A 22,302-nucleotide genomic window follows, 5' to 3' on the forward strand; every position below is an offset into this window, starting at 1 on the left:
TCGAATAAGACACATTCTCCGGTAAATTATTGTTTTGGAGTACCATAACATCCTTGTAAATTCATTTTACAGTCAAATTAATAATAACCGCTGAAAATAAAAACAAAAATGTAGCCTACTGGACATTAGAGTTAAGCAGCCTACTGCACATGTACATCCACGTTTGAATAAGTGGATTTACATACTGTATGTGTGTCTGTATTTGTGTGTGTGTATGTGTCTGTATGTGTGTCTGTATTTGTGTGTGTGTGTGTCTGTATGTGTGTCTGAATTTGTGTGTGTGTGTTTGTATACAAAATGTGGTGAATAATTAGAATTTGGATACTGCCCACTATCTATATCGGAAACAGACTGAAAAATGCTTATTTGTATGAACCTATATTTTTACAACTGTATTTATTAGGTTTTCTCGATACATTTTTTGGGAAACATTTTTTCAGTGCAATGCAGCCAGTTACATTCAAGGTTGGCTCGGTTGACAGGAGGATTGTCTCTTGATAAAAGTTGAAAAGGTGCGTGTGGGTGGGCGGAACAGCCTGTTGGTAATTTATCTGACGCTTTTACAGTTGATTAGACTGAGGAGTGGACAATTCCCCCTGGGGCAATGCGGAGTAAATGCCCTTGCCCAAGGGCCCAACAGCTGTGCGACTCTTATTGTGGCTACACCAGGGCTGGAACCAGCAAACTCTCCGGGTCCCAGTCAGGTAGCACAGTATCCTGCTTTAAACCAGACCAGCAGCATGTGGAGCACAGCTATAGTATATTCATTTTTCAAGTCATTGCGTTGACATCTGACGCAATACCATCAAACTGATAGCGGAGACACTTATATTACTGGCAGGATCACCAGCATACACCTGGAGTCAGCCTCGGAAATCTCAAGCCTAAGCCAGGCATAATGAGTTTGGCCAGACAGGCAAAAAGCGCTTATCGCACAGTTTGAGTAAGCACTGACAATTTAAGCAGCCAAAACTGCAGGCTGAACAGCACAGTATTTTACAGCTAACTGGAGAAAGCAATAAAGACGGCTGCTGGGAATTCCACTAAGCTGTGAAGAGATATCTTGACGGGATAATAAGATGATAAATCTTTGATAAAATACTTCAAGCCATTCATTATATTTAATATTTAATCCAAGAGCTGAACCCCCCCCCCCCCCCCCAAAAAAAACAAAAAAAACAAAAAAGAAAAAGTATTTTTATTAAAGAGGAACATGTGTAAATTTTACCTGCTTGGCTGAACCTTGTGATGTGTGTAAGCAGATGGGTGTGTGTTTTTACCTATGACTTATGGCTACTCCACTCTCTCAGCAAACTGACATTACTGCCAAAAATCACCTGAATCAAAACCTGCCTCGAGCCCTTAGGGGTCGAGTCTTGTGTCAAGTGCTCACTGACTCACATCACATCCGGTGTCGCTCCAGGTACCATAGCCCACACAAGAAGGTTCCTGTATTTATGATGCTTGTTGCCAGGGGAGGATTTGCTTGTTTACATGTCACTTATTTTGAAAGGAACATGGATTAAGAAACAACCAACCTCGTTTAGTGATTAAACATGTTTCCATAATAAATGTGGGGGAATGGAAGCTTTTCACACAACTAGATTCATGCTGACTAGCAGGTTGATTCTAGTTGATACACTCCCAAATAAGGTCCCAAATAATCGAGTGAATTCAGGTAATTTGGGACACTTCTTTGTAAATTCAGTTTCTGAGTCTGCCCTCACCACAAGACTGGAAACTGAAGTTACATTACATTAATGGGATTTGGCAGATGTTCTTATCCAGAGCGACGTACAGTTGATCAGACTAAGCAGGAGACAATTAGCAAATCACCTGAATTCACCCTAATTCACCTCCACATGACAAAGCTGACTCAAGTCACAAAGATTGCAACAGGACAGTATAGCTGTCCAAGTCCACAACCATGGACAAAGAGAATGTCTTAGAATGTCCATCCAGCTGTAAGGATCAGAATATCCACTCACGGGTGACCAATTCCCTGAAACGTCCCTCAAAAATCTCAAACACTTGTAAAAAATATTTTTTTAAGAATATAATTTTATATGCTTTGACATGTTATGGACACATGTTCACTATTTGAGCAGCAGGGGAAATTATAACTGGCAACTTTGAAAGGCTGGATAATTTTAGTTGTGAATTTAATGTTTTTTTTCTCTTGAGGTCCTTCAAGTCACCTTCAGGCTATGGAATGAATCAGTATGTTTATAAACAAAGAGCCCTTTGCTAGAAATAACTCATTTCCAGCAGGAACTATGAATAGTATGTTAGTGAAGAAAGCTTAAAATGTTCTACATTACAAAAAAACTGGAGCATGTATTGCTCCAACACAAACTTTTAAAAAGGTAGTGACCACAGAAACACAATCATCAGTAACAAGGAAAAATGCCAGAAAACCACTCAGAAGAAATATGTAAAATACTTGGACTTGGACAGAAACATCGTTAAAAAAACAACAACCTGGACAGACAGTTTATTTATTTTTTCAGGTTTAATTATGTGCTATCTTAGCACAGACCACAAAGGGTACCATAAAGTAAAAAAGAAACTGCCAAGAATTTGTCCAGAAAACTGCCTAATGGAAAATAACTGATGTTGATAGTATTATTTTCTTTTTCATTTTTTTAAAATCCTTTCAATATTGCACATAGCTAGTGTTCTAAATCTGAAATCCTAGCAGATTTCTGCACATTGACTGCACATTATGCTAATAGCAAAAGTCCCAGCAATCTCAGTGTTTCAACAAGTCAGTTTTATAGCCTGCTCTGTTGCGTTGTGTCCACCCACATTTCATTATGTAGTATAGCCCACCCACTCAAGGTCCGTTTTCAAGAGAAACCCCCCCATGCTCTAAACAGAGATTATACACAAAGGCCACTACAAGCAATGAAAAGCAGAGTGGGTGGGTAACAAGCTATGCTCTTCCCGCTGGACTATGCACACTTATCTCAGCTGAGGGCATGGATGTTGCAATTCCACCGGGGAGGGCCGCTCTGTGTGATCCATTGTGTGTGAGCAGAAGAGGGGATCTACACTGTGAAACAACTGGTGATTCACATTCTAATGGCCAGGAACTGACTACAACTACTGATCATCATGAGCGTGCGCACACACACACACACACACACACACACACACACACACACACACCCACACACATCCTGCCAATAGCTTACACTGGCTCACACTGCAGTCTGTTGAAATACTGCATCCCAGCCAAACGAACCCACACAATGGGACAAAGGACAGGGTAAATGCACTTTACAGTTCAACAGCAACAATACCCAAATAATTCTATGGAATCTGCATTAATTATTTTAAAAAGAGCAACAGAATGATGGTACAGTATTATGGTAGCCCTATACAGTAATGTCTAATACACTCATTTTTGTCAATGAGGCAGATGTGATTTCAGCCAAGGGGATAACAAAAATACAAAATATGCTCGCACATCACCCAACCCACAGTTTACCGTGCAACAACAAATTGAAATGGCTGCCCAATGGATTTATGTTGGGTTGAGAAGGAAAAACTGACCCTGCTTGTAATACGGAGGTAATCCAGTCAGTAACACACTTCACACTCAGAATATGTCCCTTCCAAAAGGGTCTTTATTTATGCAGAAAGAGCTCGCCTACTGACAGTCAACACCACACTAAAAAGCATTATTTATAGCTTTTTCTATACCCTCTAAGAGGCACTGTACAAACGCATATGTGCCAGTTTCAATGTCAAACTTGCACACGTCCTCCCTTTTTGTAATATTTGTAATATATACATACGAAAATAAATTTAATGAGAATAATGCGGTCAACAACATGTTATTATTCCATTTTAATAAGAGAACAATAATCACTGAGCACATAATGATCTTGGAATTGTGGTTGATCTGCGGTAGCCATGTTGTTTCTGTCTGAAATAGGCTGGTGAGTACAACACATTTCTGCATGGGAACCTCTAACTAAGACACAACATTAAGGTAGAGGGAGATATTCATCTCCCTGGGCTGCTTGGGCCAAAAAGAACCTGCAGTTTTGTGCAGTGTAATCCAAAGTGGAAAGCCAATCAGTCACTTCAAATATATCCTGGGACTGATCTCTTTGCAAGGGGCTTCATAGTTTGAGAGCTTCCTTTGTCTCTTGAATATTGTGGTAAAACCTTTGCAGAACCTCTGACTTCATAAGCTGAATCACACCAGACCAGCGGAGGGCGTTTCAGCCTTCATACCTCATAACAGTGGCTTTCACAGCATACGAGAGGGGGGCCCCGTTTATTCTACGGCTGAAGTTTATTTCCGTACCTAAAGTAAACCTGACTGACACAATTATGGGGTCTGATAAAAAAGATGAAATATCCTCAGGGCTTTTATGGTAGAAGGAAACCAAATTTGGAATCAAATGTAACAAAAATAAAAGAGTATTCAGCTCCTAATAAAAAAATGAAGGAAAATAAATCTTTCTTGCTGTAAAATAATCTTTCTTGCTATGTCATCTGTCATATTCCATTAGACAAGATAAGCCTCAGACATATAAAATCTGACAGTAATAATCTTTGGCATGGGAGCAGTGGTCAGCTTTCTTTGTTTGCACTTTAAGTGCATGACCTGTTCAGACGCAATGTTTCTTCCCCTGCCAACAGGAGGGAAACAGTAATCTTTCAGTGCAGCCGAACGGAGAGCAGACTCTGTGGCACCATGCCCTACAACATTCAGTCCGATAAGGTGGAGACAGAGTTGATCTATGCCAGTTAGACAATGCGGGGGAGATCATTTAAACTTTTTGGCTCTGTACTTCCCCACTTTGGACTTGAAATTAAGCAATGACTTTGAGCTTAATGCACACTGTCAAGCTTTAATTTCAGGGTACTCACATCAGCATCGGTTGATCCGTGTAGGAATTACAGCCTTTTAATACATTGTCCCCCCATTTCAGGGGACCGAGAGTAATTGTACATTTGACTGCTCAGCTGTTTCTTGGCTAGCTGTGGGTCATTGCACCAATAATTAATGAATGCAGAAGAAAGTTAATAAAAGGTCAAGAGTTGAATTTAGGTGTGCCATTCACATTTGGAGTTATCTGTTGCTGTTGCTATCTCTCAACACGAGAAACAAAGAAGCGTCAATGTCAGTAAAGCAGGCCATCATGAGGCTGAAAAATCTGAATAAAAAAAGGCAAAACATTGGGTATGTCAAATTCAACCGCTTTCAAGAATGCACTGGTGAGCTCAGCAGTAGCAAACAACCTGGCAGACCACAGAAGACCGCTGTTGCAGACGATCAAAGGATGCTTTCTATTGTGAAGAAAAACCCATTTTCCACTGTCGAACAGATCAAGAACACTGCAAGATGCATGCATAGTTCTTTCAAAGACCACCATAAAAAGAAGACAACACCAGCATGACCTGAGACCGCAAGATGCAAACCACTGATAAGCCTCGAGAACAGAATAGCCAGGTTAGAGTTTGCAACAACAACAAAAATTACACATAAAACTGTACAGTTCTGGAACAGAGTCTTACAGTATGGGCAGAAGAGACCAGTATTAACCTGGATGGGAAGAGGATAGTGTGGAGAAAGAAAGGAACTGCTCATGGTGCAAAGCACCCCTCCCCCCATCGCATGTGTGAAACATTGTGGAGGTGGAATTATGGCTTGTGCATGTATGACACTAAATGTGGCTCAACTGTCTTCATTGATGCCATGACTGCTGACTGCACAAGCAGGATAAACTATGCTCAGATCAAACCGAAAGCTCAACGGGCCACGCTTGACCTTGCAGCAGGATAATGACCCAAAAGGTACCGCCGTCAGCTGCAGTCAAGCAACCAGGGTGTGTCTCAGGGCCAAAAAGTGGAACGTCCTTGACTGGCCAAGTCAATCACCCATCCTGAATCTGGTTGAACATGCATTTCACTTACTGAAGACAAGACTTAAAGCCCAAGTCATGGAATGTAAAGGATTTGCAACAAAGTACAAAATATCACAACTTTATTTCAGATGACATTAATTTGTCACATTACTTTTTCTTCCCTAAAATGGGGGGACTATAAAAAGGGCTGTCAATGAAAGCACTTTAAACTCATATCCATTGTTATATTTTAAAGTCAATGTAGTAGAATACAGAGCCAAAACAACAACAAAAAATAGATCACTGTCCGAATCCTTATGTACTGCACCGTGTGTGTGTGTATGTCCGTCTGTCTGTGTATGTGTGCTTGTCTAGCTAATATAAACACAACAACAACAGATATTCATCTGGTAACCACATAATTGCACATTGTGGCCATAATAACAAAACCAATTCAAAAAAACATCTTGATTTTGCCTCTGAAAATAAGTGACAATACAAAGCACACAATTGTCCAGAATGCATTCCACAAGGGCAAGAAAGGTATTATGTACAACCATGGTGCAATAATGAAATGGACGAAAATCCAATAATAACGTTAAATTCAGAGTGTGGCTTAGTTTGAGATGTACTTTAGAGGACACCGAGTCTAATTACTGTATGCTGAAACTGCACAGGCCTGCGAACCCTCAGATCTGAAATCAAAACTACACAAGAGAACATCAAACAGCTCTTTCTTTTTAACAGTAAACCACAGCTGTCAGTTCATGTGTATTGTTATCCAAAGCGCAAACCACACAAATAGTCTGAAAGTGAAACTCCTGGTGAGATGCAAGGCACACAGCAAGACCCACATTGAGGGTTTTCCACCGATTCATTCTTTGATGATTTAGCCATGGGCAAAACTGCAAATGCGCAGGGTATGTCGGGTATGTTTGTTTATTTTGAATTTTAATATAAAAGCATTCCCCTCATATTTAAATTAGGGGAATGCTTTACAGGTTAATATCTTTACCCATTAAAACTTCTGAGAACACTCAAGTATGCTTACTCACCAACTCTGAAGCCGGGCCCGGTGAGGGTGTCTGCGGACCGGCCGTTCTCGCCAATGAGTGTGGTGTTGTTGCCCTGCTCGCAGGTGTGTTGGCACTGCCCCTTTAGACACGTCCTCTTGCAGATCACAGGGGAGATCACTACCTTGAAGCGCTCCCGGGTTGAGATGCGCTCGGCGCCTAGGGCCAGTCTCTGTACGCCCAGCCAGATGAGAATGAGGTTGGAAATGGTCAGAGAGGGCATGCTAGCATCCTTAACTTCTTAACGCGGCGCAGGGTTAGGTGCACGGAGCCTAAAATGTTGCGTAGACTACCAGCAAGTCTTCAGCCACTTTTGACTTTCTTTTTCTCTCGCCTTAATCCCGCTTCACTCAGATGGAAACTGTAGATTCCCTCAATTTGCCGCAATTATCGTAACGCGACGAAATGAAAGCAATAGCAAGTAGCGCTACGCTTCTCCACTTTCTTCTATGAAAGAAGTGAAAAACAACTAGCTGTGCTGTAGCCACTTCGCGTCTTCCCGCATAACTACACGGAACAGTGTGAAAATGCGACAGAAAAAAGTTTCCACATAGCCTACTTTAAAGTGATAGATTGGCTTTATGTCCAGCGGATGGATGCTGAAGTGAAGTAACTTGTTTTCTGTTTGCTGAATCTATTTTTCTCCTTCTGGCTCCGCGCTGTTGCATGGATGGTTGATGTGTGCGTATCTGAGACTTTGGGTAAAGGGGAGGGGAAGAAGGGAAAGCTAGAGGGAGCCAGTGCTTCAGAGCTACAGAGAGCGGGCTGTTGGCAGTCGGCCAGGCAGAACTTTAACTTTAAGCGGCGTCTCTCTCTCTCTCTCTCTCTCTCTCTCTCTCTCTCTCTCTCTCTCTCTCTCTCTCTCTCTCTCTCTCTCTCTCTCTCTCTCTCTCTCTCTGACACACACGCACACACACACACACACACATAGCGGTAATGACGCAACTCTGCTGGTCACTGTTCACTGACAGTTGGTAACTGATCTGAGTTTATCGCATACCTTGACCACCAGGATCCATAGGTGGTTACTAACTGGACACATGACCTGCAGAAAAATATGGTGTAATGTTAGAAATGTACGGTTTACAAACAAGACTGTAACTAAAACCTATCCTCTGCTCAGTTTTGTGTCCTGTGAGCATAAATTGAGGGTCCGTTCTAAGGTTGAAGGAGGATAACATGTCAGATTCATTTCTTGTAAATGACCGCTCATAAAGTGGTCACTTAGTGTGTGTGTGTGTGTGTGTGTGTGTGTGTGTGTGTGTGTGTGTGTGTATGAGAGACCAGCATTCATGTATGCTAAACTCTATATGGCAAGACCAGCTGTTTGTCACTAAAAACATATGCTACCTATATGGGGAATATGTACACTCAGTTTCAGGGCTGTTTTAGAACTTTTGGTTGATTTCACTGAATTCTGTAATGTCAACATTTGGCCACTGTATTTGATTTAGTAACCCAAATATATGGCCTCTGGCAGCTCAAAAAATAAGGTCCATACAACCCTACACATGTCAGATTAGTGAGTCTTATTCTTTCTTGTAGGATAGCATTTTCGAAATATTTACAGCAGTAAATGTGCTACGTTTTATTCATTCAGAATTATGGGAATAATATTGGATTTAAAAAATGCGTAGTATTGTTGAATGCTGTACACTGACGGAGAACAATGACAAATGATGAATGTGGTCTGTGGATTGAATGACCAGGCCAAGCAGGAGCGTAAGCCAGAGAGAGCAGCGGTTGAGTCACTTCCTGTCTGAAAGGGAGAGTGTTTGTGTTCTGTCACTACGGAAATGACTGCAGAGCTCGGGAGAGAGTTCGCAGGCAGCTCTCACATTTCTCCACCTCTTCTGCTGTGGCATCCACTGCCAAGACATACACATATGCAAACATACACACACCACGCAAACAAACACACACACACACACACACACACAAACACGCACAGCTCTCTCCTGTTAACACTTACCTCTGTTCAAATGTCTGCATTCATCATCACTGGAGGAAAGTATTGCAGGTCATAGGTGTGAACTGTAAAAATGACAATTACAATTACAGTTAGTAAGCATCATTACAATAGGCCTATCACAAGGCAAACAGGGTGATGTCTCATCTAGCATCACCTTATGAGTTGGACTACCCCTGAACAATATAATGATTACTGGGCCACATTTGGGAAATAGTAATCAATTCATGGGTTTGCTAAGTGCCGGAAAAAGTCAGCAGTCCGAAAATACAACGAGGAGTTGCTACCTTCAAAAGTAGCACTTGCGCTGTTTTCAGTGTAAATATGGGACAGGATTTTACATATAAAAACAACAGTCCGAGTGAGTATGTTGAAATACATGAGTCTGAGTGCTGTATACATAATCATAGGCCTTCCCTTCAAGGCTATGTAAGCTGGCTGAGGCTAGGTGCGATGCACACTACTCTAGTTGCATGGCTTCGGGTCTGGAAACTGCAGGATATCACCTTGATGCAGACAGCATTAGAGATGCAAGCAATTCCTGTAAGTGGGAGATGCTTCTAAAAATACATTTTAATGAAACATATTTCCCTGGAGCAATTTATCATAACAATTTGATCAATGATGATTGAAAGCACATACAAAAATGCAATATATACAGTACAAATAAAGCAGTGTTTCTAATATAGCAGTGTAGCAAACACGGTTGTTTTATTTTCTCATAATTCTAGTTTGGTTTGACCTGTGACCTTATAAGTAGCATAAATGGGCGTTTCAGAGCAACGAGCACATTCCCAATGGCTGTTTGTTTTCATAACTCCCGGGCTGGTGGTCGGGTCCGTTTCCTCTGAGAGTTAACAGTTCCTCGACAATTCCCAGACATCACTAGTTGAGACGCAGCTGGGAAATTAATGTTGAAGCTGAGCCGCAAATGTGAAATGGACAAAAATATAAGAAGAAGAAAAGTATAATTATAGGATTGGCTTTTTTCAGCGGTAGACGCTGCGTCATGCCGACAGTACTCCTGTGAAACTTGGAGAATTCAATCGCAAAGAGGAGAGATCGCTCTCAGACACTTTCTTATACATATTCTGCTTATTTCTGGTGGATATGGACTTTCTGAAAACTTTGTCCATTCTGTCACACAGTTTGAAGGATATTGCCCCTGTTCCAAACAAAATACCACACACATGCATGAATAGTAATCAAACTGATGAAAAATAGTTTATTATTGGCTTGGATCTATGTATGTAATTGAAATATTTAGCATACATCGATCAAAGGGGTGTAGCAAGGATTATTCCCAATGAAAGTGAGCACTTCATGGATACATAAACATAAGCACCCTCTTTGCCACCCTACAGAAATAACAACTCTGCTACTTCATCCAATTTTACCTGTTTGGTTTACACATGTTCATTGCTGTAAGTAATACCGCAACCCAATAGATATGGTACAGCAAGCATTCTGTACAGAAAGAAACTCTGTAATTGTGTTCATATTGTTGTGCAAGGCTTTCCCCGAAGGCATGGCTGTTCTGCCAAAACTCAACCACATGATGGAGCACCTGCACAACTGATCACTGCAGGTGTTAGTGATCAGGCACACACCTGGCCACCTGAGGCAGCTGGACCTCACTGGGTTGCCATGGCTTTGGTGACCTTTGGTGTCTGGGTAGCGTAGGCCTTGCTGCATGGTTTGAGTTTATTCAAATACTTTTTTTTGTTCGTTTTTCCCTGGCCCCGGTGCATGCACAGCTCCACTGGTTCTGTGGAACATTCCCTCTCACCCGACGTTGACCTCGGCAGAGTTTTCCCTGGGCACTCCTGGCTCATGGGCTTCCCTCCGCCCCAGCCAAGGTTAGGTCACTGGCCTTACGCACATGTGCCCACCGCTACCCACAAGAGCTGCAATTACTGGCACTGCGAGCCTGGGCCTTTCCAAAACCTACAGAATCTACTGTATGGCCTACCATAATTATTTCCGGTCTGCTACAACATCCTCCGTCACTTTGGAAGGTTGGGCAGCAGCAGTGGGCACTGTGAACCACATACAACCAGTGCCTCCTCCACCTTTTACTCTGAAATCCGCCTCCTGAACTGCATGTTTACTGTGCTAATGGAGTGTGCATACAGAGGCCCAGTTGATTTGAGTGATGCGATGGCCCTATGTGCCTCGCCCCATGGCACTGACTGCCACAACATTGGTCTCACATCCTTCATTTTTATTGCCTGTTAGTTTACGTTAGCTTACTGCAGTGGACAGATCCCTTAAATAGATTTCAATAAAATGATAAACATTTCTTAGCCTTGTCCTCAGTCTGTCGAATCTGGGATCAGTTCCCAGGAGAAGAATAAGCATTTATTTTTTAATGCCGACTCAACACTGCTGGGATGTCCCGAGGTCATGAGCTTGTGATGGATCATTACTCTATAACGCAGCAGATATCTAAAGCAGCTCTCCTAGCCACTGCTTTTCAGCCACCCAAAATCTATAAGTTGAGCCAGTTTAAATGAACTCTGGACACATACAGTTATATCTCGGCCTGTAGCGTAGTGGTTAAGGTACCTGACTGGGACCCGCAAGGTCTGTGGTTCGATTCCCAGTGTAGCCACAATAAGATCCGCACAGCCGTTGGACCTTTGAGCAAGGCCCTTAATGCTACACTGCTCCAGGGGAGGATTGTCTAATCAACTGTAAGTCGCTTTGGATAAAAGCGTCAGCCAAATGACCTGTAATGTAATCCCCGCTTTGTGGAACAGGCCCCTAATTTACAGAACATATTCAACCAGTAGCTGTTTGTTTATGCATATTTGTACACACAAGTCTTGAGACTAATTACAGCCTGAATCATTTAATGTCTGAACCATCAAATCAGCACTTGCTTAAACATCAGAGGACTAAAAATATCTGAATTGAATTGGAGTCTTTTTCTATGGAAATCCCAACTAAGTTCAGATTCCTGATCCTGTCTACTGCCCCCAGGGACATGGGGCTCCTGCTGGCTTTGATGGTCCGCGCCCCTTTTCTACACTCTGACATAGCAATTAAAGTGTAGTCTGGCTCCTCACAGGCTGGAAAACGATCCTCAGTGTGGCACTGTGGTCTGTCGACGAAAGGCCTGTTTGTGTCTGGAGCGTGGGCAAACATCTGAGCGACTGTCAGTGCGTTGGAGTGCGTTTGACTGCTCTTGGTCTGTGACAACCGCAGGAAATAAGAACGGATTCTTCTTTCTACGCACTCGAGGCACCACATCACCACTCTGACAGTCTGGCCACTTTGGGACAGTGTAGATCAGTGGAAAAATGGTGAATAACACATCACTTCACATATCTAAACACACACACACACACACACACACAGATTTAAGTTCCATAATTTCAGTGCAGGAAATCTTCTCAATTGATAAGGAACAATAGTAATTACAATCTGAATTCTATATGGTCCAAGGACTTTATCTAGCTGTGATAGCCTTGTAAATACCTCTTAATATTAATGTCTGCCAAATAAATATACCTTATAATGGCAATGCATACTGACAGCCCAGAACGTCATACAGTCTGTCACCAGCCCAGTCAAATGCTTCTTCCCACATTTTTCACTAGAGGGAGCCCTTAAATAACATTTAGTGTAGACTAAATCATATACTATATTATGTGTGTGGCTAGACACACATACACACCCGCACACACCCGCACACACACACACACACACACACACACACACACACACAGTTCCTGTTATCCATGACAATGAAACCATTACTGTTTCATCAGACCCAGTCATCTTTTTGCAGTCATAACAAGATGATGAGGTGTGATTAAGCGGTGATAGCTTGAATTACCATTTACACCATGCTCGTTATTATTAATACCCAAGTATAATGCAGTTATATAATGCACTTCAATGAGAATTTCTGATTCAGTATTTCTTTTAACAATCATTACAAAGTCAAAAATCACAACCTGAAAAATGTTATCATGTTTCTGAAGAACATGAATATATTATTGGCCTGTCATCGAAACTCATTGAATAAAACAGAAAGGTGTCAGTTGGCATTATCACTGCACATAGTACAGCCTGGGAATGTCTGTGCAGTTGCACATTATTATTAATAAAACATCATTTTAATGGTTCAGGTACCTCAATGTGTAGATTTAGCAGGAAATTAAACTTGAACAAAACCTTTCAGTTTAAACTGGTATTTGTTCAAATTTAATCCAGCCTATTCTTAGCTGTGTGTGCAATGCATCATGGTACAAATCTTGGTAACCACCAGTCATATAACCTGTAATTTTGTTGACCAGTTTTCAACATCTTGTGCCCCTAAGCAGTAGCATAAATTTAATTTGCCTACACAGGACATGTACAAGACAGACAGGGATGGGGGGTCTTCTTATCTTATCTGCTCATCTCATACCGTACTCTTGTATAGGTGAAGAACAGAACCTCTCGATAAATGCAAGTACAAGCATGTGTATGGCCAGCATGCACTCACAGGAAAGCCCCGCTGCCCTGACCCACCACCATGGACTGAGGGCAGCACAGGAGGCAGGGCTGTTTGTGAGAGTAGACGGAACAACAGCGTGTTTTCTCAGGTGGACGCGGTGAATCAGAAACCGTGCTTCATCTGTTTGGGTTCCCAGCGAGCTTGTCGGCGCGTTCTCGTGTCTCTGCACGCCCGATAAGCACTGCTCCTCTCCCCGTGACGTCATCGCTCTGCACTCTTTATGCAATAGGCCTTTCCTCAGCCCCACCCATCGCTCTTGCCCCTGACTTCCCAGGTCAGGTTCACTCACATCCATAAACAATACTTAAAAAGCGGTGTTAACTCGATTTTACTTTAAAAGAGCTACAGTTTATGTTGGGGGGGTATTTTGCTCAGAAAACTCCACAGAGATATCTGTTTTAAACCAATCACCACCAAAGCAAAAACTTTGGTGGTAGAGTGGACTCTTTATTAGGTAGAGCTGTACACCAGCTCGTTAATGCAGATATCTAATCAGCCAGTCGTGTGGCAGCAACTCAATGCATGAAAGCATGCAGACATGGTCAAGAGCTGTTCAGCTGTTGTTCACACCAAACATCAGAATGGGGAAGAAATGTGATCTAGGTGACTTTGATTGTGGAATGATTGTTGGTGCTAGATGGGGTGGTTTGAGTATGTTCTGCTGATTTTCAGTCAGAGTGGTCACTGAGTGCACATTATGGCACAGACTTGCATCTTTCCAGCAAAAACTGTACCTGTTGTCAGCATCCGTCGTGGTCTCATGCAGTCAGGAGATGTGACAGGGAAGTGTAGTCACACAGGGGGGAGGGGCCAGCTGCACAGAGAGGTCTGGTGTACAGGAAGTGATGCTCTTGGCTGGAGAGTGAAGATATGATAGAGTGGTTTGTTTAGCTAACGCCGATAGGGTGATCTTGCTGAGAGCCCCCCATGCAACATCAGTCAGAACCTCAGGCACTCCCCTGCAATGGGCCAGAATTCCAGGCTATGCACACTGAAACACTTTGTGTTTCTCCTGCCTTCACTTGCCTCAAATAATTAATGTGTTTTTATTTTTCTTATTCACCATCACAGCAGGCTAGAATCAAGCCAAATCCCATATTGCACAGTTAGTTAGTCAGCGAGTGAGATGGGGTAAAACCAACATTAATAAATTAACAATACTTAATTTATTAATAATAAATAAAAATTGTATCCTTCATAACTCCAAGTCTTCAGAATTATATTTCTAAGTACATGCATTAACGGAATATAATGACCACGTGATATGAGCAGAAGGCTTCTGTCAGCTGAGCAGACAATGAACTCATTAAGCCAAACCTGGGATTGGCTCAGGGAAAGCCATGAAAGGAAACGCATACAGAACCTCTAAAACAGGACAGAGTGATCACCATGCCTGTGCATGTGGCATTATTCCAGACACTGACGTCTCCCAAAAACTGATGTCTATTCTTTCAAACAACACTTAAAGGCCTGGGAATACTCTGACCCTGTGTCTGTGTCTGTGTGTGTGTGTTTCTTTAATAAGACTTAACATTAACATGTTCTCATTATTTCTCTTTCTGCATCAATCCACTGTACTGTACACAAAAGCATTTTTACTAGGAGCCACTGTTGAGAGCAGCAGTGTTTGTTTATGAAGTTGAAAATTGGCATGACATGACACACCACAGCATGCTGCCTCTGTCTGTTTTTCAGATGGGATAAAGAAAAACATAGAGCACAAAAGACCAAGATAAGCTTATAAGAGATACGGCTTAAAAGGATGTAAAAGTCTAGCCTAAATCATTTTCATTTTGCTGATATAAATAGCCTCCATCACTTTGATAAGAGGGCAGTCTACCATAGTTGTAGACTCCAAAGGGAATACGGTTTGCCACAGTGCCATAGCTTCTTCCCGCGACAAGCTTCGTCACCTGAGCTGGACGGTCATTGAACTGGAAGAATGTACTAAACATGGAGCTGATGCAGGCAGACTGCAGGATCCTGATGGACCAGAGGAGAGGCTCCTGCATGAGCAGGAGGTCCACCTTGCTGTGAAATCCAGCTATGCCCGCTAGACCAGCTTGAAAATCTAACTGGTCATAAGCTGGTGTAGCTGGGTATGAGCTGGTCAACCAGCATGGCCAAGCTGGTCATGAAGCTGGTCTGGCTGAGTATGAGCTGGTCAACCAGCTAGTGCTGGTAGCTTGTCTGAGATGGTCGGCAAAAACATAGTCAAACTGGTCAAACCATGTCAAGCTGAGAGCTGGTCTGAACTGGTCAACCAGTTAAGCCATGTTGAGTTGGGAGCTGGTCTGGACTGGTCAACCAGCTATCAGCTGTTTCAAAACCTAGCTTGAGCTGTTTTTTTCAGCAGAGCAACCATGTGGACTGAGACCTTCTCTCCCCGAGTGAAGATATGACCAACTGCACAAGACCTTGCCGGGCTCCGAGCCACTGTTTATACTATCATGGTGAGGTCCAGGGTTCGTCGCATAAGAATCCTCTGAAGACTGCTATATTTAGATGGAGCCATCACCCAGGAGGACCAAAAGTTGTGATTAAAATTACAATAATGTACGTATATAATTTATAGATGTATTTATAAATTTCTGTCCAGCAGGGATGGATGAACATGCAGGCCTATTTTAGAGTGGGAATGAGAACAGAATGGAAAGACTGAGTCATGCACTGGACAACACAACTGAAAATGAACATGGTGTAACAGAAAGACATTTTCAGAGTGGGAACCAGGAGTACTATTGAGTCAGTGAATTCAGCCCTCTAGAAAGAGAGCAGATAAGAACTTGAATGGGCCCTTCTTTAATATGTAATTTAACCATTACACATTAAACATGGCATGCTATTTATAGAATCCAAGGAGCCATAACTTTAAATACCTATTTTTTATTATTATAGCTTGTCTGAAGTGCGAAGTCCAATTTACAATAGCCCAGAGCTGGGTGGCCATTGAATCTGAAATTAATGAAACAGTAGTTTAATCAGTCAAAATGTTCCCATGATAAAACACTGCAGGTATTTACCACATTTCTGTCTCCTCTAGGAGATACGCTTTGTTAAACATATGACGGAATCTTCAAAATTAGAGGCTTGTAGGCCTGTACAGAATGTTCAGCTGTTTTGCTGCTGCACTTTTTCACAGCACCTGGCTGCTTCACCGTTTGAATTCACCGTTACCAATGCAGTTAGGCAGCCCCACAAAAGTATTGTTACACTATTATTCAAACAACATCCAGTATGTATTTGACATATTTATATGTAAGCTACAACCACCCCCCTTTTATATCTGGTAATTGTAGTTAAGTCCAGCTCAGATCAAAGATATAAATGAGGTGAGACAAGATGGTAGAGTTTTGATAGAAAGCTACCCACTTTCATTATGTCTTCAGCAGGTACCTCACCTCCAAGGTGTCCTCCCTCTGCGGCAGAACGCAATCCAGGGAGTGAACACTGGCCCTACTGGACCCACTGAAGGTTAAACAGAGATTTGAATTGAAAAGTTTAGATTTGCAACGCCCTCAATGGCAAAGACCACAGCCAGACTTTCTGGGTGCTTTTGTGAGTTCTCACCCCAATTCACACAATAATTGACATTTTGTGTCATTCAGATGTGCGCTAGCACACTGGTTGGTCACAGACACTAGAGTAAAACAACAATGTTATATAAAGGTGGGTTCACACAGCATTGGAGCATAGATGAAGCCTCAAAAGAACCACCTCACCCAGGGAGTCTTTTTGCATGGTTGCTTCACACACAGAATACAAATTGCACCAAAGAAGGGCTCGTTCTGTCCCATTAGCATTCCAGGTGCGTGGATCACAGTCATAAGCCGGTATTTATTCTCAGGCACATTAGCAGAAATTAAGAGGTTCGCAGTCTTTCAAAGCATACCATCGCTTCAATTTGAATGCAAGCTCATAAGCATTCAGGCAGCATTTTGAATGTCCTTTGTGTTTGTCCTGAGCTCGAAATAAGTTTTTTATTAGAAATATTGGTATGCATACTGTACACTTCTGCGTGGTGTTGATCATCGTCAGACTAACCAAAAAGTTGATGAGTTTGTTTAGTTTTTTTGTAATAGAAGTGGGAATATGTTTGTGGTGATTGATTCAGTCACTTATATCACTTATACAAGTATATCACAGATACTTGCTCCCAGAACCACATCAGAGGCGAACCTTAGGCCATACTGTTCATTAGGTTTTAAGCCTGAATATCTGAATATACCCTTTTCTGCCCTCTATGAGCAGACGAATATCAAAGAGGACAATCCGAGAACGACAATGTCGCCCCTTCTCCCTCTCTGTGTTGAGTTTTCTGTTTTCTGAGAGTTTCTTCATAATTATTAATTTGTGCCAGTTTCTTGCTTTGACTGCATTCCAAAATATACTGACTGAACATAGTTTGCAGGCAGAAAAATCTAATGCCAGGGGTGCATAATGCTACCGCACATAATCTGTACACCTCACCAGGGCCATAGTCATTAAAATTCTTAGAATGGCATCAAAACCATTAAGAGTTGTGTAAAGCAGTCTAGTCACAAGCTTAGTGAGGTTGTAGAATAAATCCCATGAATCACGTCCTTAGGTTTTGAAACGGATTTCGATGCCGAGAACTTAATTGACAAAACCTTTTTCTAAATGATACAAGCTAGGGAGGCTAGGTCGGGCAGACAAGTTGAGATTCGCCGAGTCTCCGTCCGCTCAAGTGATGCTTATAACTTTAACTGTTTATGCCACTGCTATGCACATTGCACTCTGCTGTGCTGCTCCTGTTGCTACGCGTGTTTGACTTGCCCTGCTTGCTCCTGTAAGCCTTTCAGAAACGTTTTTCTGCTCCCCCCAGCTGAGCTCCCAGCTGTGGGCTGTGGCTGTACATTGGGACAGGGGTGTTACAGTGGTCTCTCCCTATCATCCTGTTATCATTCTTCCTGGCTTATGTGAACAGGGACTGATAAGAGGCAGAGCCTTGATGCCAAATTTGCATTCCCATTAAACCTTAATAAATATATTGCTTAATTCAAATTGTGAGCTATCTGACTGAAATAAGACTTTTTCCAGGAGTTGACCACCTGACTCCTCATGAATACCATTAAACATAGCTGGCACAATTTCAATCTATGAGATAACAGGCTATGCTTAAATTGCCATTTCCAGAGTCAAATTTTGAACTTAACTGACAGAGGTGCTGCAAAGACCTTTTACCTTCATGTTGCAAATCCCCATAAATTGGGGGCAGCTCAAATGCTACCCTTTTAAAGGTTGAAAAACACTCTCCTTTTAACTGTGTCTACGGTGCATCAAAAGCTGGATGTCTTCCCAGGCACAGCTCCCAGAACATGTTTAACAAAAAGTAGACAGGCCTCCGTTCATTTCAATCTAAGACAGGGGCAAAGTAGAGACGGTAGCAGACAGAAATGGAGTCTCAGCACTGGAAGTTTCCTCATGGGAAATTAAGCCCAAAACCACAATAGGAGATTTTGATATGATTTAAGAGCTGGCTGCTATAGTAACAACACCGCACACCTTGCCATCGTGCTGTTTTTGCAGCCTTCTGAGGTGCTTGTGGCTTGTGAGATGGCACACGAGGCAAAACAAAATAAAACAAGACTAAGCACGAGATAAAGCAGCAAATTCTAAAACACGCCTATTCTCATACCATCCTTAGCACAAAAACATAGCCTACAGCAAAGATACAGTATGTTACTGACATCACAGAAAGCATTACACGGGATAACTCAGTGACCAATCACAGCACTGCAAGCAACCCCTCCCCCTCATCACCAAAGAATAAAAACAGCAAGAGAGCGGATGAGGGGCCCCACACAGGCCCCCTTGGTCACGGTGCGGTGGCGGGAGAAAGGTCCAAGAAGGGCAGATTGACGTGTGCTATGGAACGATAACACTATTATGAAGAAAACAGAAGAAACACAGTTTGTTTGGTTTTGTTTTTCTTTACTTTGCCTACAATTCTGCTAAGAATTATAACAACAGTGTTGAAATGGTTCTCAGAGCTTCATTCTCAGTTAAGGCATTTGAACACATATATTGTACATTTATTTATTTATTTTCAAGTCTCGAGAGCTTATAAAATGCACTAAGCAGTCACAACCACGCAATACAAATAAATTAAAAGTGTAAACATATACAATAATAATTCAAATAAAAAAAATAATTTCTGTTAATCCAGTGCAGTGCCAGTCCTATCAAACTACAACAAGCTATTAAATACAGATTCTAAAATTCACTCATTGTTACTATTAGAAAGATCTTTTTTTTAAGACATGAAAGATATGAACATTTTGGACAAGTGGAGGTTAACACAGTAGGTAATGTTGTGAAATTATTAATAAGAACAATAGCCCTCAACCTGTCAAAGGACCTCTCACTCTGTTCCCCGAGGAACTTCCCCCCTGTTGGTCCATCTTCTGTCCAGTTCTACATACTCAGTCACTGCTATGCCATCTCTTCCCCTGACAATTCTGTAAGACATTTCATTAACAACAATACTAATTCCTTACATGTATATAGTACTATTTCACACCGAAAACTCATTGCAGTGATGAAGGGGAAACTTTCTTCAACCACCACCACCAACCACCTGGGTCCATTTTGTGCCAGATTGCTCATCACACAACAGCTGAGGTGGAGAGGGAAGAGACCTTAATTTAATCAATTAAGCAGGAGGCTGATTGGTTGGCAGGATGAGAGAGCCAGGTTGGGAATATAACCAGGACATTCATTCAAGTAATCAAGTTCCACCCTTTTCCTCATCTTCCCATCGAGCACGGCATCAAAGTTCGTCTTATGCTAAAACACATGGTCTTTCCACCCTGCAGAAGTGTCTTCCTTAAACAACCATGTAATTTACCCTGTACTAGTTATCTTGGAAATTATTCTCCTCCCAGGTCAATTCAGTTAGGATAGTCACAGATGCTACACTTTTGTGTAGAAACAAGGACAGCAAACCCACTCATCTTTGCATTTTCTCTCTGCCTACTTTCTGGTGATGTCAGCGCTTTCCCATGGAGAACGTGTCATTCTCTGCCCAATTGGGGCCCTCTCGAAGGGGGCCCTCTCAAAGGGGGCCCTCGGAGCTGTACGAGAGGTTCCCCAGGCCCTCACTGTCACTCCCTGGTTTCCTGCAGGAGTTGAATTTCCAGAGCAGCAGTGCGGACAGAGAAAGAAGCAGAATGAACCCCAAGCCTCCTCCGATTATCCCCGCCCTGAGTGACAGGCCCTCATCGCCCGGGGGCTCGTACTCCTTACAGGACTGCGGCGAGGGGGTGCTGGTGCCGGCGTCATTCACAGCCTCCACACACACCCTCGCCCCCGCCGCCAGCCCCCCTAACACCGCCCTCCTCAGCCGCTCCCCGAAAACCAGGGGCTCCCCGCCATCCACCACCACCCGGTAGGAGGACACCGAGGAGTGTGGGGCGCACCACGTGACAACCGTCTCCGACCCCTCCTGGACGATCTTCCCCAAAGAGGGCGCCTCTGGGAGTTCCTGAGGCCCGGTGACCCCGGGGCACAGGCAGTCACTGAGGGCTGCGAGCTGGGCACAGGGCACCTGCTGGTCCTGGCACGGGTTGTAGTCGCAGGGTCGCGGGATTAATTTCGGGGTTTGGTCCTGGGGCTGGGCGATGCTTGTGGGTTTGTTTTCATCCTCCTCGTCTTTATAGTCGTAGTCGGAGGGGCCCGTCACGTAGCGGATTCGAAAGGGGGTTATCATAGGCCTAGCTGACGTGCTGTTACCCTCTGGGGCCTTGAGCGGGTCGGCCAAGTAGCCGTTCAACAGGAAGACTAAGGCGATCAGTAGCGACAATGCTGGAAAATCAGGAGCTGCCATTGTGTCTGAAAATTTAATTAGAAAGGTATTCCTCATGTAAATAAAACACAATGTGACAAAAGTATGTTCCTCTCATTATACTGCTGGAACACACTGACGGGAGATCATTATATGTTCATATACAGTATAATATATTGATAATTTGGAAGTTTACTTAATTATGCAGTTTACTTAAAGTTAACATGTGCAGTGTTTAGATTTTAGCCTTCAAAAAAACAATGGACATGTAAGACTTCATGGGAGCAAAACATTCACATGAATGATGACCTATTGAAGTCACACAGCAAACAGAAACATTGATGTACACTAAGAGTTCACTGAAAAAGTGTTGTACGGTGTCTGCAGAACTTTACGTATACAGTTAGATCATGTACGCACACGCTCTCAGTCACAAAACCCAAAGTGAAGTGACACAGTAAAAGTTCTAAATATGCGGATGAAAAATCCAAACCTCACCTTAAATGCTTAGGATCTCTATGGAAATGTTCTTTTTCACCACTTCCCTTTCTTTGGTTCTTCTCTCTTTCCAAAAATGGTTTCCCACTCTTCTCGGCGGTACTTCTTTTATAAGCTCCCCCAAACTTTCCCCTCCTTTCAGCACTCCCTCTTTCCCCACCCCTCCCTCCAGCTCTCTCTCTCTCCAGCACCACTCTCGAGCTGAAATGTGTGTGTGGTTGTGTGAGTGTGAGGGAGAGCAAATAGGGATACAGAGAGAGAGATAGAGGGGAGAGAAAGAGAGAAAGAGAGGGAAAGAGAAAGAGAGAGGGAGAGAGAAAGAGCGAAAGGGGAGAGAGTGAAGGGAGATAGAGAGAGATAAAGAAAGAGAGATATGGGGAGAGGGGGGGCGAGAGAGAGAGAGAGAGAGAGAGAGAGAGGGAGAATAATACTAGTGCACAATCCTACTAACATTCCACCAGTGCATGGGGGTATTTAGTCTTTTGTAATGTGAGGGCAGAAAAGCCTCAGTCCTTATATGGTCAGAGCGTATGCCCGTTAATGAGCAGCCGGGTTCTGAGTAAGGCAGAGATCTGACC

At 42.8% G+C, this 22,302-nt stretch overlaps 2 protein-coding genes across 7 annotated transcripts in view; both read right to left on the reverse strand.

The window, feature by feature from the left end:
• LOC133123926 (latent-transforming growth factor beta-binding protein 3-like) overlaps nt 1-7,630 on the reverse strand; it is a 46,973-nt gene extending 39,343 nt beyond the window's left edge. For all 6 annotated transcript variants that reach the window (XM_061234651.1, XM_061234654.1, XM_061234653.1 and 3 more), the window contains exon 1: nt 6,923-7,630. In XM_061234651.1, coding sequence (XP_061090635.1) covers nt 6,923-7,163 — 241 coding nt within the window. In that variant the 5' untranslated portion in view covers nt 7,164-7,630. The remainder of the gene's footprint in view (nt 1-6,922) is intronic.
• An 11,723-nt stretch (nt 7,631-19,353) lies between these two features.
• Nucleotides 19,354-21,883, reverse strand: LOC133124789 (LRRN4 C-terminal-like protein). The gene is made up of 2 exons (XM_061236274.1): nt 21,725-21,883; nt 19,354-21,273 (listed from the first exon to the last, which is right to left on the reverse strand). Exon 2 carries the CDS (start codon nt 21,266-21,268, stop codon nt 20,498-20,500), a length of 771 nt encoding a protein of 256 aa, XP_061092258.1. The 5' UTR covers nt 21,269-21,273; nt 21,725-21,883; the 3' UTR covers nt 19,354-20,497.
• Nucleotides 21,884-22,302: the final 419 nt, after the last annotated feature.

This window comes from Conger conger, chromosome 3 (assembly GCF_963514075.1).
Source record: "Conger conger chromosome 3, fConCon1.1, whole genome shotgun sequence".
Taxonomy (NCBI): domain Eukaryota; kingdom Metazoa; phylum Chordata; class Actinopteri; order Anguilliformes; family Congridae; genus Conger; species Conger conger.